Raw genomic sequence first — 16,157 nt, 5'->3', positions numbered from 1 at the left:
GGGCAGGCACCAACGCAGTTAGGGGAAGCGTGACATCACACCTACGCATCACACCCACACATCTGACATCTCTCCCACCGACATTAGCTCCTGCAGGTCATCTCACAGGTGAGACGGTTTACGCCCCAAGTGTAAGAGAATGCAGACAGCGGGTGAGGCTTTAGGGAAGGCAGACTTTCTGAGGGGCCGCAGTACCTTCTGGACTGCTCTGGTGCTATTTCTGACAAGCGCCATCTGGAACTGGGTCAGGCTTGCTCACTCCTGAGACCAGCCAGTGCTGGAGACGGAGGATCTCTTTCTTTCCTCTCCAGTGAGTACACTAAGACTATTCCTCAGCTGTCAGTTTCCTTTTGCTTTCTGTGAAGGAAAAGGGCAAAGATCATCCTCGTTTCCGTCTGCTATCAATTCTTGGCACATAACAGGAGCACAAAGAGAGAAAGAACGGTCACTGCCAGATTTAGGCTGTCATCTTTTCCTTTATGAAAAGCCCTATGCTTTGTCTTCATGAGACATAACTAAAACCTAGCCCCTCCAATGGCCAACTGAGGCTATACCTCAGAGATGACTTCCACCTCTGTACTAGATCCATAATCACATGACAACTCTGAACTTCAGCTTCCACAACAATGGTCCCTGCAGACACCACTGTATACCACTGCACAGAATGTTGCAAGCAAAATCATGACCCATCACTACCAAATTGACGAGTGAGGTGTTCTCTAGGAAGCTGAGCCATTGCCTGTCTGGTTAGTGGCACCCCACCTTCACCTCGATCTCACCCCACTCACCACGTTCACGTAAACAGGCTCTGGGACAGATACACACTGCCAGCATCACGCATGCATCATTCCCAACACAGGAAACAATGAGTCAAATAGCCATTACAGCGATCTCTGGGCAAGCAAAGCCAAGCACGGAGCGTATGGGGGTTTTATCTTATTTCTACAGCACAGTAGTAGAACTGCCCCTCGAGGGATCCTACTCTGGGGAGGCTCTCAGACGTTCATAAGGCAGGTCAAGCCAAGTGCATCTCTAAACCCTTCTAAATCAAGAGCCTAACCCCTAGAAAATGAACAGTCGGGAACAGCATTTTCCACAAGAGTATACCAGGTTCTTCAATACACAACAGCTTAGGCCAGTCGATGACCAGTGTTCCCTTTCTATCACAGTTCTCTCTGCCCTTTGGGGCCTGGATCTGAATTCTATCCGGCATTCTGTGACAGAACACAGTTTAAACTGGTAATGTTACCTTACTGCAACTGGCCTTTCACCATCTTAATAACTGAAAAGTTTGCACTAAAACTGATCAGTAGCGTGGGGAGGGAGGGGCTCTTCTCCTAACACCCCTCCCCTCCCCTCTCCTCAGCTCCTGGGCCTCCGTGAGGAAGCAGGATTCGAATTGATTTCTATCTGATTGCAGGAGAGTTTGCCCTGACTTTCCCCAGTTACTTAAGCCGGCAGGCGTCTCACTGTGTGTCCTTAGAGACCGAGGCTTTGCTCAGGCAGAGAATGTCTAGACAGTATTCATGACCCATTCTGTCTGGCACGGCCCAGCGGATGGCAAACTCTATTAGAACTGAAACCGTTTTCCCTCCTCCTCGTCCTGCTCCCCCCCCCAACATGCCTCTTTCCCTTTGCAAAGCAGGAATCTGACACTGAGAATTACTATCATTGTTGCGATTCCCAAAATAGCCCCCACCAGACTTTCATTAACATCCACGCTAGACTACTAAATATTTAAAGAAGTGGATAAATTTCATCTGAAGTAGGACAGCCCTGTACACAGGAAAGCAGCAACAGAATCAAAATGTAAATGTGAGAGGCTGTTTTTAATCTGAGTAAATTTAGCATCACGGCAGGAGAAAACGATGCCCAGTGTATTAGGCTTTCCCTCCCGCTCATTCTTCACCTTTGTCTGTTTGGGAAGACAGAAATACTTAGTTCAAGACCCTGCAAGGTTTTTAACTGATCTAAAAACTATCTTGGAGGAACAATGGTAGCAAACAAAAGGGGACAGGGAAGGGGCCTCAGAGGCCGGTGTTTCCACTCCTCATGGCCCATCCCCCACATCAAGCACCCAGGTAAGTTTGTGGCCAGTGACAACCTGCTGCAACTGGAGCCAGCACAGCTCCTAGGTCAGCCCAGAGACCCCCATATCCTGGCCCTCACCTTGCTTGAAATGCTTTCCTGGATCACTGTCCCATGTCTGTAATTGTATTTCCATACATTCATTTTTCTTAAGTTGAAAGAGGGGGCAATGATTCCTGTCACAGACCCCACTGCTCTTACAGAACAGCCCCACTCTGAGCAGCCTTTGTTACTGGCCTTGACCAAGGTAATCCATGGTAAAGCATTAAGCACGCAGAAACTTCATAGCCCCCTTGGTAACCACACTTAGATACCACACTTGGATACGACACAACAAACCGGAAGACCCTTGTCCCATGTTCTCCACAGCGAGGTTCCATCCCTCCACTGGCACCCTGAAGAATGGAAAGGGACACAGCACCCAAGCAAGTTCCGTAGAGACACTAAGGTCCAGCCCTGAAAGCACCTGCTGGATGATGCTGGCTTTAGGGTATGGTTGTAGTTGAACCCAACAGCTCATCTTCAGAGCTCGGCTTCTAATAAGGAAGGTCGAACACAGACGGAGCTGGCTCCCCTAGGTCACAATACATGGACAGCCGGGTCCCAGGACAGGTCAGTATACCAATGGTTTCTGACATGCTGGGGCTGCCAAGTTTGTTTTTCATAGTTTTATTTGGAAATCCAGTGTGAAACCAAGACGATCAAAACCTGTGTATTAATTAAACCTTATGTAAATAGTTGCTCTTGGAGCACTCACCCCTACGGCCACCAGGATAGTAGACTCTTTGATCTCTGCACCGCAAATCCTAAAAATCTTTTAATAAGTAATTAGTAAAACCCTATCTTAGTTTTTTTTTTTTTAAAAAAAATAGCATCAAGGGGGAAAAAACATGCACAAAAATAAAAACACAGCTGAATTCAATCTCCCAGCCCCAGCGACGGGCTCTGGTTATGGGGACTGAAGCAATTAGCTAATCTCTCCAAGCATGGCGTTCCTATGAATGCGAATGAGATGATGTGTACAAACAGCTGGCCCTCAACAAACAAGCTTCCTCGCCACCCCCACTCCGCCCCCAGGAAGCCACAGGCCTGGGGGGGGGGGGGGTATTTGGTGAATATTTGCCATGTGCCAGCCTTCCTGTAATTGATTGTTCTGCACTATTTCATTAGATCCTCAAAAGTGAGATATCAGTATTCTAATCCTCACTTCGGAGAGGACAGAGTCAAGATACAGGAGACTTTACCAGCTGTTCTAAAGCCACAACCAATGGCTCTATACCTGGAACTCAGAACCTCATAGTCTATGTTAAGGACAGCCTAGGTCCTAAGTCACTGTTTAAAGGGACTATTACACTGCACCTATGAGGAAGGATTTTCTTTAAGCAGTGCTTAAAAACCTTTAGTGTAAGAATACACTGAAAGAAGAGACTTGGTAGGACTATCAGGAAACTGAGGTTACACACTCACACTTATATACACCCAGTCCACACACGTGCACATTCATGCACACACATACAGACTCCCACATTCACACACCATAGACACAATTGTATATGTCGTTATACATACTAGAGACTTACTACACACACATCTATATAGATCTCTCTATCACACACACACATAAATACACACACACACACACACACACACACACACACTTCTTTATGATCCAATGAGGAACATTTCACTTTTTCTGGGCATGAAACACTCATGTGTACACTGTTTTAAAATGCAAATACTTATAGTCAAACAAAGGGTCGCCTCGTTTAAGAGTCTTCTCCCATTCCAAAGCACAAATTCTACCATGTTGTGGGTCCTAGGAAAAATACTTGCACCGGAGCAGGCTTATATTTTGGTTAGTTTGGTATCCATGGTAGCCAAATACACCTTTAAGGACAGATAAGTTGGAAAAGCCAGACTTTATATTGTCTTTGATTTGTCCTATTACATAGTTTTCTAAGACAGTATGGCTATTTTGAGACCCAGTTCCACTAGCTATATACCAAACCATGCAAACAACAGCCTTTTCCTCCTCTGATCAGACATGAGTTTACTAAAATAATTCACATGCTGACTCAACAAATATTTATAGGATCATGCTCTCTACGCTGTATGTGCCACATATTGTGCTAGGTGAAGCTAAGACTCCAGCAAAAAACTTATAGGCCTGGTACTCTGAAGGGCATACAATAGTAGCAGAGGAAGCATACTTTCCCAAGCATCTAATAGGTACAGTCAATGCTCTGGGAAGAGCGGCAAGCACACAAAATGGTAAGTGTAGTTCCTGCCTTCCAAGAACCTAACATCCTTTGAGACTTAACCTGTGCATGTGTTGATGAATAATACCTTGACAGGGCACAAAGGGATACAGGCCTCCACATAGGATAATGCATTTCTGGTTATGGGGTAGAGTCAGAAAAGAGTGGCCCACTTGACTAAACTGGTAGACAAATCACTAGGTCAGACAATAGAAACACAAGGGTTGGCCTAGAGGTAAGGAAGAAATAAGAAGCCAGGTACCAGATGCACAGAGTCTGTGGGTCTTGGAAAGAATCTTTAGGAGCAGTTGCAAACATCAGTCTGGCTGTAGATAAGGACAAGGGATTGGCCACAATGTCATGTGGTTGTTTGGAGAAGCCTAGGCCAAAGGAGAATGTAGGACAACCAAGACTGGCAGCTGGAAAACAGAGCCTGTGGTCCCAGGGAGCAGAGAGCCTTAAAAAAATAACTGAACAATCCTATCAACAGTGGAGAAAAGACTGGTCAAAAAGAAAGAAAGGAAGGAAGGAGGGAGGGAGGGATGGAGGGAGGGAGGGAGGGAGAGAGAGTGAAAAGGAAAAAGGAAAAGCTGTCTACCGGATTTGGCGATGAACAGGTGATTCTAGAAGAAGCAGCTGTGGGAGCTGTGGTCACAGGGAGCCATCCAGGAAGTGAGTGGCAGCTGGGAGACTTGAGATGAGCAATGAAAACGAAGAGGGATCTGGCCAGGAAACCGGAAAGACACACAGTGGTGTTGGAAGCTTATGCAGGACAGAGGCAGGGCAGTGCCTGTAAACCGAGACTGCGCTTTCATTTCCCAGCTACCCAGACTCAAACAATCACACAGAAACTGTATTAATTACCACACTGTTTGGCCAACAGCTCAGGAATATTCCTAGCTAGCTCTTACATCTTATCCCATTTCTATTATTTTGTCTTTTACCACGAGGCTCGTGGTTTATTACCTCACATCTTGCTTCTTGGGCAGCTACATGGCGTCTGCCTGACTCCATCTTCTTCCTCCCTGCATTTAGTTTAGCTTCCCGGTCTAGCTATATTGTGCCCTCCCATAGACCAAAGCAGCTTCTTTATTAACCAATGGTAAGAAAACATATTCACAGCATACAGAGGGGAATCCCACATCAAGTGCCTACTCACAATGAGGTACCCGTAGGCAATCAGGGCCCATGGGAGGATCTGGACAGTAGAGTACAGGGCCTGACAGGCAGGCTCAGCAGAAGGCAATGAATTCAGAATGAACAGGCCACAAGAAAACAGAAATCATATAAATATGAAGTTGCATGGCAGCAGGTGGGAAACAGGCAAGAATGCAAGGAGATCTGGGAGTTGGCTCCTGGAGTGGAGAAGAAAGGGCTCCTACCGAAGCTGAATGTGTGCGCCCAGCTATTTTAACTCCTCGGTCTTTAACAAGAAAAATATCATCGGTTGTAATTGAAGAACCGTCAAGAAATCACTCGGATTAAAATGAATGCATCCTGTATGACATACACCTCAGGGCAACTGATCATACCATTTATGGGAACATCTCCTTATAGACAGATTAACAGGGGAAAGTGCAGAATTAGTTTCTGGCCATTTTGCAGCCAGGAACAGCACATAAAGACACAACAAGCCTGCTGACGAGAGACAGCTGACCCCTGTGAAGAACTTTTACATATACATACCGTGTTCACAACCGAATCAAGCAAGAAAACAGGAAAGGCAAGGAACCGAGGAGCATATTCACTGATACCATGGAGAAAGGGGAAACTCTGGCTTGGGAAGTCCATAAAATGAACAATCCAGACCATGAAGAGTGACAACAGGAGACGGATGGAGAGGAGGAGAAGGGGGTTTGGGAATCTAAGTTCTCAAGAGTCTCCACACTACCGCCTCCATCACCACATTGTGGCTTTGGATCCTAATCCAAACAAACTCTACACACAGAACAAACTAAAACACAGAATTTGAAAGTAAAAGGTGGGGGTGGAGCACAAGGAGAAGAAAGAGAGCCCTCAAGAAGGGAGGCAGGGAAGTGGGGAAGCCCAGCAGGGTGACGAGGATCAACAAACAGGCTGTGCATGAAGTGGCCATTCTGAACCCATTATTTTGAAACACCCACAAAACTAACAAGAAAAACCCAAACCCAGATGCAAATAAGACAACTGGGGAACTAGGTGCACAATCTATTAGGATATTTCATGATATGGAGAACTATTTTTAATGTTTACTGCAATAATTGTAGAAGAAACAATAGAGATCTAGCAGCGGTAAGCCCGGTCATGGTCAGATTTTCCACGGGGTTCAAAGTTCTCATGCATGAAGACACCTGAAAGCTTAGGGGGCAACCGATGGTAGTTCCTGCTTGGTGCTGAGAGTCACTGGAGACAATACTGAAGAAGCTGAGAAGTTGGTTTGGGAAGGAAAGCAGTTTGCTCAGACTATGTCTTGTTTAGTTTTTACCCTAACTGGCATGGGGGGCAGGGGCAGGGGGAAGTTTCTTTCAGGAAAAAGTTTTGAAGTTAAAAATGCTGGCTTAATTGGGCACTTCTATTTGGCTCCTGTTCCTTTGATTGTGGGCGTCAGTTTTATGAGGCCACCTATAGGGAAGGAAGCAGCTTCCGCCTCTGGTGAGGACAGGAGCCTCTGTGCTCCCCACTTTCTCTTAATAGGATCCTTTCTGGTTACTTGGAAATTCTACCCGAGCTGAAAGTGGGAAGTCGTTCCTGACAGCTGGCACTTTTCAACTCTGGGTTTCCTCCGAACATCCGTGGCACAGATCCCTCAGCAGTGATTTCTTAAGACTGACTATGCACGGCCATTTCCAAACTGTGTAGACTATAGCATCTAGGAGGCCATAGGAGCTCAATTCCTCACCCCTGCCCCACCCACATCAAGTTGCAGTGACCATACAGTGTAACAGGAAACCCCCAACACATGCATGGCTGGTTTGCCAAGGATTCCAGTTAGCATCAGACTCTGGGCAAGCAAACCATATGCAGATGACATAGCATCATGTGCCAGTTCCTCTCCAGCCCCAGCCTAGTTTCCAACTCTGTCTCATGTTGTGCTCAGCCACAGTAGACACACCTTGTCAAGTGAGACTGCACCATCCTCACTGCTATTCCTCATCCCTGCCATTTAAAACCCCACCAGCATCTTTCCCTAATTGTTCAGAATGCCTTCTTTCTGAAACCACAATTACTAGCACAAGGGGAATAATTCTGTCTTCACTCCTAAACCCTTAGCACCAATCATCCATTGCTTCCGAGGTCCATTTGAAATTATCTTTCTACATGTTTTCCTTCCAACACTCATCAGTGTAACAGCAGGATCTGTCTTCTTCATTCCACCACGATGGCTAGCACAATGACCAGAACAAGGCACTTAAAAACTAATCTTATTTGTATATTTGGTATTCAGGAATTTTCTGTCTTGCCTGTTCCCACAGTCATTCAGTCCCAAAGAAACACATAGAGGCTTATATTAATTGTAAACTCAGGCTTATTATTAACTAGCTCTTACGACTTAAATTAACCCGTAATTCTTGTCTGTGTTAGCTTTTATCAGTGCAGCATTCTCATCTTGCGTCCTCTGAATCTGAGTGACAACTGCATCTCTCTCTCTTCCTCTTCCCAGAATTCTCCTTGACTGTTCACCCCACCTATACTTCCTGCCTGGCTACTGGCCAATCAGCATTTTATTAGACCAATATGAGTGACAAATCTTACAGTGTAAAAAGCATTATCCCACAGCACAGGAGTGCAATATTTTGAATATGACAGCCAAAGTAAAGAAATGAGAAAAGCTGGGTTTGGTCCACCGGCATGTTCTCTCTTCCATTGAATGATTCATCTGGAAACATTCTCTATGAGATAAGCAATGCTAGTCTAGCCTTCAACATCTGTGCAAAACTCTCTGGTTTCAGAGAGAAATAATCTACCTCAGTCAATGAGTATCCGGTCAGTGTTAGGTGAGTGGAGGGACAGATGAAACCAGATTATGTCTAGGCCTGGCTTCCAAAACATTTTCTGAAGGAAAAAGGCTGTTCATACAGCTGGCTATGAGTACCAGTGTGGTTTTCTAACTTTAATTCATGTTAAACATCATCAGATGAGACATCTCACAGACCTCTGAGCACACATGCATACCTGAAGCCAGGGGAAGAGGCAAAACAACGATGTAGCTCATCTGGATATCCAGAAGGTCCACTTTGCTTCATTCTAAATGTCAAATATGGTTAATAGTCAACATTTTCTCTAATGAAACAAAACAGGTCAAATAAGCTGACCTTTTCAAAATAGGGTAAGAACAAGGGCTACTAGGTGTGGTTTTTGTTGTTGTTCTGGGGTGTGTCTGTGTGTGCGTGCGCATGTCACATACACAAATTTCATACACAAGGATTTAATTTTTTCAAGCTGGGTGGGAAGGTAAAACTTATTTATGGAGCTAGCACTCTGCAAAAGGCGTACAGTCTGCTCTAGAAATCCACCATAGATGACCCAATAAAAAGTATGTGCTGTCCATTGAAAGCTCACCAGCAGCCCCGAGGACACAGTGCACGGAAGCTAGCAGGAGCCAATTATTGTTTGCTTCATGTTCTCTTCAGGTGAGACATAGGGAGAGAAAGTATACACTCATTCCATAATAAATTAGCCTCTTGGTTTGACTAAAGAAAGAAAAGAAGTCAAAGAACAGGCCAATAACAGCTCGGGGGAGTGTCCCCTATGGTACAAATGGGCCTTTGCCCCCTGACATTTCAGCAGAGGCAGCAAACAGGTAGTTCTCAGCCATGCCACAGGCACCTTCAGTTGGCACAGCCCCTAGAGAATCTTGCCAAGGAGAAACACTGATTTCTGGGAATGCACTCATTCTGGGACACCTAGAAACACATTACATATGCAATGTGGTGACATTGAAGGCAAATCATACGAAGCTATGGTGATTCAGCTCCCCAAGGGATGCCCAAACAAAATGTCGGGAGGAAGAGGAGGAGCAAGGGGAGGAGGGGGAGAGGAAGGAGAGATGAGAGAGAGATGAGGAAGAGAGAGGAACGACAATGCAATTACGTAGCTCACACTTTCCAGGTCCTTCATTAAGCAGTTTTACATGACAGAAATTATGCCCTTTTCATAGGTACCAGAATCTAGGTCTTTGAGGATTCGATCACTTCCTCATGTGAAAGCAACCTGCCTAACTGCTAAGTCCTAGGGCCAGGATCCTAATCCATCAGTGCAGCTTGGAATAACTTTGTATTCACCAATCACTTACGTCTTGCATGTTTCTAAATAACTTACTTAGATTGTCCCTTTCTCTTGCAGTGCACACAGGAGCCATCTCTTGGACCCTAATTGTGCAGATGGTAGCTCTGGGGCACAGGGAAAAACAACCTGCTGACTGTTCCTGAGAAAGCTGTATTACTGGGACCCTATCCCAGCAGTTGAGTTTGAAACAAGCGAATGTATCCAAAGCACATTTAACCAGGCCTGGTGATATAAACAGGTCTGTAATCCCAGCTACTTGGGAGATTGATGCTGCAATACAACATGTTCAAGGCCTACCTGAACCACAGAGTTAAAGGCCTGCATGGGAAGCTTGATAAGACGACTATGACTCAAAACAAAAGAGGACTGGTAGGTAGCTCAGTGGTAGAGTGCTTGTGTGGAATGCGTAAGGTCCTGGGATCAATTCCCACCATGGTACAGAAAAGAAGAAAAAAGAACATTTCATAGCTTAGATGTGGCACTCAAAAATGCTTGAAGTGTTCATGGAAAAGGTAGACAGAGGGGCCCTCAGTGTTCTTGGTCCCCACCCAGTCCCCAATCCCCCGTTTCACTCTGCCACCCTCCTCCCTGTGTCCTCTTCCCTTTGCCAGTCGACAAATGTTTCAGAGGACCCGTATGCAGAAAGTGAGACAACCCCACACAGCCAGACAGCTGCACCACACAAACGAAACCGCACAAACCCAATCAAAGGAAAGCAGGGGACCGACGCTAAGGAAGTGCAGAGCCAGTTCTGACCCTCAAGACATGTCTTCCTTAGCACATGAAGACAGAACTAGAAAAACAGTCAATATAAGGAAATTTAGAGACTAGAAAGGCGGCTCAGTGGGTCAAGGGCTTACCACACAAGCATAAGGACCTGATGAACACCCACATACAAACCAGATGTGACTGTGTACATCTGTAACCCCAGTAATGTGGTGGGGAATAGAGAAAAGCAGAATTTGGGGGCTCGCTGGCCAACCAATATAGCCAAAATGGCAAACCTGACGTTCAAGAAAATACGTTGTGTGGGACAAAAAAAAAAAAAAAAAAAAAAAAAAAGAGTTGGAGAAGCAATTGAGGAGGACACTCAAAATCAACCTCTGCCCTTCCATATGTGCCTCCATGAATACGCATGCCCACTCACGCATGTGCAGGCCCAAACACAGCAAATAACCAGCATCTTTTAAAATTGAAATAAAGAAAGTTCAAAATGATAAAACAAACATTCTTGAGAAAATAAACACTGAGACTCCTGAATATGGCAAGCATAAGTAGCAGGCTTAAACGTATCACCAGAACGTAGTTATTTTTATATTAGGACCATGCATGCTTTTCCCCTAAAGTAGGGGTAGAGGAAAATGTGGGTTTTTTTGTTTTTCTTAACCCTCTCCAAGTTTACAGCAATTGCATTTTTACAGTCTATTTTCCACACAAAATTTTAATTTTAAAAAGATTTCCTTTATTTTATGTGCATTGACTGTGTTATCTGTGTGGGTGCTTGTACACTAGGTACATGCCTGTTGCCCATAGAGGTAAGAAGAGGGCATCAGAACCCCTGAAACTGGAGTTACAGACAGTTGTGAGCTGCCATGTGAGTGCTGGGGAATTGAACCAGGGTCCTCTCAAGGGCAGCCAGTGCTCTTAACCATCCCCAGGTTTAATTTTTGCCAAACATAATGCTTCAAAATGGTCTCAGGACAGGAGAGGCTGACTGTGTCTGAAATGACCCATCTCAGTAAGAGGACCCCCATGAAGTGGATTCACCTCTCAGCTTCACAAACACTTTAGAATGACCAACAAAAGAGGGAAGGCTTAGCTCATCTCAGTTTTAAATCCATGGGCAACTGGCCCCATTTGCCTCCGGGCCTGTGCCAAGGCAGCTTATGATATCAGAGAGCAAGCTGTAGCACAAAAGTGCTCACTTCATGGCAGCAAGGAAGCCAAGAAAAGAGGGCATGCTAGTTCACACCTTGTAATCTCAACTCTTAGGATCCCGAGGCAAGAGATCTGCTGTGAGCTTGAGGCCAGCCTGGGCTACATAGCAGAAACCTGAGGACTCAGGGTCCCATTATCTCTTTATGAAAGGCAGAGCACCCCTAAGGAGGTACCAGGCCTCTAAGGTTTTGCCACCTCATAACAGTACCATGGACTGGAGACCAAGCCTCTAATTCAGCTCTGTATCTGGGGTAAGCAGCTCTCCGAACACAGCAAGGACCAGCATGGCAAGTGTTCTCCCTAGGTAGGCTGATACAAAAGGATGCTCACCCTCAACCCACTTCAGTTGGTTCATGGAAAAAACAGAAAATAATAAACTATTTTTTCTAAGAGAATTCAGGAGTGTTTCAAAACTGTATTTTCCCTCTTTCTTGTCATAATAATCATAAAATCTAAAACCAATGAATTTCAGATTCCGATCTCACTTTCTCAAATTGAAGACAATTTTCTGAGTCTCAGCTCAAGAGAGTCATACGTGTAAAGACCTGACATATGTTTTATTTCCATTTAGTATTTAACAGCAAAACATACAACCAGAACCTTTAGGAGTCTCGTGTAAATATTTCTATTTTTTGTGAATAATTACGGACCCGTCTTCACTTACTTAAAATCATTTCTGAAGTCATAAATTCAAAAAGGTCTCTAAAGCTGTGTGAAGAACACAATATCTGCTTTCTTGGAACCAACTGGAGCTTGTGAGACTAACAGTAAAGTCCAATTACAAATCACCGCACCAGTGAGCACCTACAGAAACACATGGAGTTCTCCATCTTACAAACATCATCTTCCAATCCTAAAGGAAACCTTGGTGGAAAAGCACATCTCTCTCCTGTAACTAGGAAACATAACTCTTCCACCTCCCATCCTTTTCAAAACACCATCAGACACAACGTCACAAGGCTGAGTCAGGGGGACTTACAGTTGAAGATGCCAGGAGGTGGATGCTCGGTCACCAGAAGACAGTTCTCTTCGTCGCTGTTGTCCCCACAGTCATTCTGTTGGTTACAGACCAGTGAACCAAGGTACAAGCATTTGCCGCTGGTGCAGGTGAATTTGCACTCTGAAAAAGCACAAAACAAAGCATGAGGCAGTCAGTGCTTGCTGGGTACTCAAAAGTAGTCGCTGCCTCCGCGAACACAGGATCCCTTAACAGTATAAATCCATATTTGAAAATAATAGTCACCGAAATGGGACTTTGAAATAAAATTTCCAACTTAACACATTATAAAAATTTTAAACAATTAAGGGTGAAAGATTACATAACAAAATATAACCAGTCGCATAAACAGCCATACATAGCGCCTTGGACTCTTAAGTGCCCACAGAAATTAAGAGGATTCACACAGAGTAGACGGCTAAATAGGAGGAAAGTCAGGAAGAATCACGGGTTCCCAGTGACGGCAACTATCACAGAGTCCTTAGCTATCAAGGCCCGATTCCCGGCTCAGATGAGAGCAGCAGAACCGGATCAAATGTCAAGTCATTTCAACTCCAACTTTCCACTAAAATAAAAGTCAAAAGAGAGAGTGGGAGCGAGAGAGAGAGAGAGAGAGAGAGAGAGAGAGAGAGAGAGAGAGAGAGAGAGAGAGAGAGAGAGAGAGAGACTATGTGTAGCTTCCCAGTGTCTCCCAGCTCTGAGGACCGTTGCGTTCATCGAGACCATTTGAGAGGATGACTGCAATCCCAGAGACTATTCCCTGCCACAAAGAACAGAAATTAAGTCAAAGAATCTTTGCAAGTCTTTGAGAGCGGCATTATAATTTTCCCATTTGTTCACAATCTGAGAGGATAGAGGAAAAAAAACACCCAGCCCCCAACCTTGTGTAAAATAACAGGAGAACGGGGTCCAAGTGCATTCCACAAGCCCTTGGTTGGCTGCACCACCTAAGTCAGATGTTCTGTGTGCCGAATGTGATCAGGTTGTGCAGTTCAGATGTGGCCAGAGCTAAACTATCATCCTGTATGGTGGAAAGATCAAAATCCAGATGTTTGGAATCTCACTTACAAAGCAACAATTTTTAACTTAATGGAGAAAGAGAATGTCAAGAGAAGAATTTATCTTCATTTCCATGAGGAATATTGGAGTTCAGACGAATGCCAAGTGTTAAAAAAAAATTAGCCAAAAACAAGGGGTCTCGGGGTCACCGAAATGGTCAGACTCTACATGAAGAATATGCCATTGTTATAGTTTGAAAGGCTTTAAAGTCAGACAACCATGTTCTCCTTCATATGGAACCTTGAAGCAGCAAGGGAACACATCGACATGAGGTTGGTTTATTCGTTCCCATAAGTCAGTGTCTCATGCCTGCTGTGTACAGTGAGGCATGGGAATGTGGGGCTGACAGTACAGACAGGGCCAGACATGGTGGTGCACACCTGCAATCTAAGCGCTCCAGAGAGGGAGGCACTAGGATTTGAGTCTGACGCTCATCTGGGCTATATAATTAGAACCTGTCTCCAAAAATAAATGAAAAGGAGAGAAAAACCAGCCCCCATAAAATAATTTACTACATAAATTCTCCAAAGAGTCTGAAGAATTGGAGCTGGGGAGATGGCTCAGTGGAAGTTTGCTGTGTTGTCTACAAAGTATGACCTGAGTCTGAATCCCAGCTACCACGTACACAAACTGGAAACAATAGCATGTACCTCAAATACCGCAAGGGAGAGGCAGAGAGAGAATTCCAGGGGCTTGCTGGCCAGACAGTGTGGCCGATCAGCAAACTCCAGGTTCAGTGAGTCTATCTCAAATAATAAGTTGTTATTATTACTACTATATAATGTGAAAGGCTCAAGGAAGACATACGGTGTTGACCTCTGGCCTCCACACACACAGGAACATGCACATGCACGCTGGTGCGCTCGCACACACACAATACAAATAAAATAAAAGTATGAACTGATTGTTCTTCTAACTCCTCCCAGGGCACACATTTTCCTCCTTGCATCCTTTGTATCGATTGCACTGGTCAGTCTGTAACAGGTACTCAGTGAACAACAGATCTGTCCAATAACTGAGTAATCTAACTGGAGCCTCACGAGAACTCCTGACCCAGGACAGCCTATTTGTTAAGCTGCTGGCAAGAAGGCGCCTCTGAGAGCGATCCAGGCCTCCCACTGGTACCGTCACAGCCCCCACAATCCCCATTTATTCAAGTCTGCCTTGTCTCCATGTCAAGATCTGCTTTTGGACTTTGCCTGTAATAAGCGTGCCCCCCCCCATATAAATTGTCAAAACAGCCGGATTTCTTAGGTAGACTTAACAGTGCCCTGGAAGGGCTTGTGCTGTGATATGCTTAGCAGGCTCTTCCTTATAAGATAATGATATCAACCTGCCAAGTTTCAAATTCACAAAATCCCAAATTTTTCAGTGACAAGTCCTTAGTCAAACATCAAACTCAAAGTCTATCCTATGACCACCTAAATCAAAATGAAGAGAGTAGATATCTGAATTTGTTAACTCTTCATGTGGTGCAGGAAAATACTCCAAAAATACTATGATGAAATTAAGTATTGAACTTCAATAGAAAAGCTGCAAAGAAATTTCAGACCCAGGTAAAATACCTGTTGAAGTTAACACATCTGGTGTTGATAAAGGCGGACTTCCAACATGATCTGAGCTCTCTTATAAAGGCCATCTCCACTACACATTCCTACCCAAAACCTCACATATTCTGATCTTCTAACAAGTAGGGTACCTGTGATATTCCAATAAATTAAAAACCCTCACCCCAGCTGCACACTGCAATTAGTTAAACCAGCCCAGGTCAGTGCTCTCAATGGCTTGAGCTGAAGCCTAAACAGCCGGTGTTTCTAGAGTTTCTCTGAAGTGATTCTGATAGCAAGACTGCCCCTGAGGAGAAGACAGCTCACTTACAAGAAACCCTCTCTTCGGCTAAGAATATTATACTAAACTAATTAGTGGTATTTTGTTAATTTATTAAAGTGTAAAGATTTCAATACACAAGTTCTCAGGTGATTCTTGGATACAGTGTTCAGTCCCTCCAGCTCTTTCTGTCAGTGCCATAGTTCAGAAACTTGAATCACAGAACTTTAGGGTCCATGTTGCTGAAATACAGGAAACAATGCTCTTGGATTCCTAAACTACAATTCCACATACCAGAATCAGGAAATGTTTTCAAAGGAGTAAAACTCAAACCAAAGAAAGAAGACGACAAAGTACTTTTTATTTACTGTTTTGTCTATTCTTTTTGGGCCTTGTTGAGTATGCCCACCAATTTAGAAGTTTAGAGAAACCAATGATGATTAAATATTAGAAACATTTTGATGACAAAGTCACAGTGATTTCATATGTCTAGTGCAAAATGAAGAACTCAGAAACCAGTGTTAAAATCATTTGTGTAATCAAATAACTCCTCTTCGTGAAAAAAAATTTTTTCAAATAAAATAGCATTCCTTTATACCATAATTCTCCTTTGATTTCTTATAAAAATTGTCAGGATGAAGGCTGCCGAGATGGGTCAGTGCACAGAAGAGCTTGAGGCCAAGCTCGAAGATCTGAGTTCAAGTCCCAGAACCCGCATGGTAGAG

General features: G+C 44.4%; 1 protein-coding gene across 8 annotated transcripts in view; it reads right to left on the bottom strand.

Annotated features, from left to right (window-relative positions):
• The window catches only part of Ldlrad4 (low density lipoprotein receptor class A domain containing 4), a 334,133-nt gene that overhangs the window by 150,954 nt on the left and 167,022 nt on the right, over positions 1-16,157 (bottom strand). For 6 of the 8 annotated variants that reach the window (XM_038329205.1, XM_038329204.1, XM_038329209.1 and 3 more), the window contains exon 3: positions 12,529-12,669. In XM_038329205.1, the coding sequence (XP_038185133.1) occupies positions 12,529-12,669 (141 nt within the window). Of the gene's footprint in view, positions 1-12,528; positions 12,670-16,157 lie in introns of those variants that run through there. The other 2 variants (XM_038329211.1, XM_038329212.1) reach the window with 2 other exon arrangements.

This window comes from Arvicola amphibius, chromosome 5 (genome assembly GCF_903992535.2).
Source record: "Arvicola amphibius chromosome 5, mArvAmp1.2, whole genome shotgun sequence".
In the NCBI taxonomy this organism is placed as follows: domain Eukaryota; kingdom Metazoa; phylum Chordata; class Mammalia; order Rodentia; family Cricetidae; genus Arvicola; species Arvicola amphibius.
This window is presented reverse-complemented; position numbering and strand designations above follow the sequence as displayed.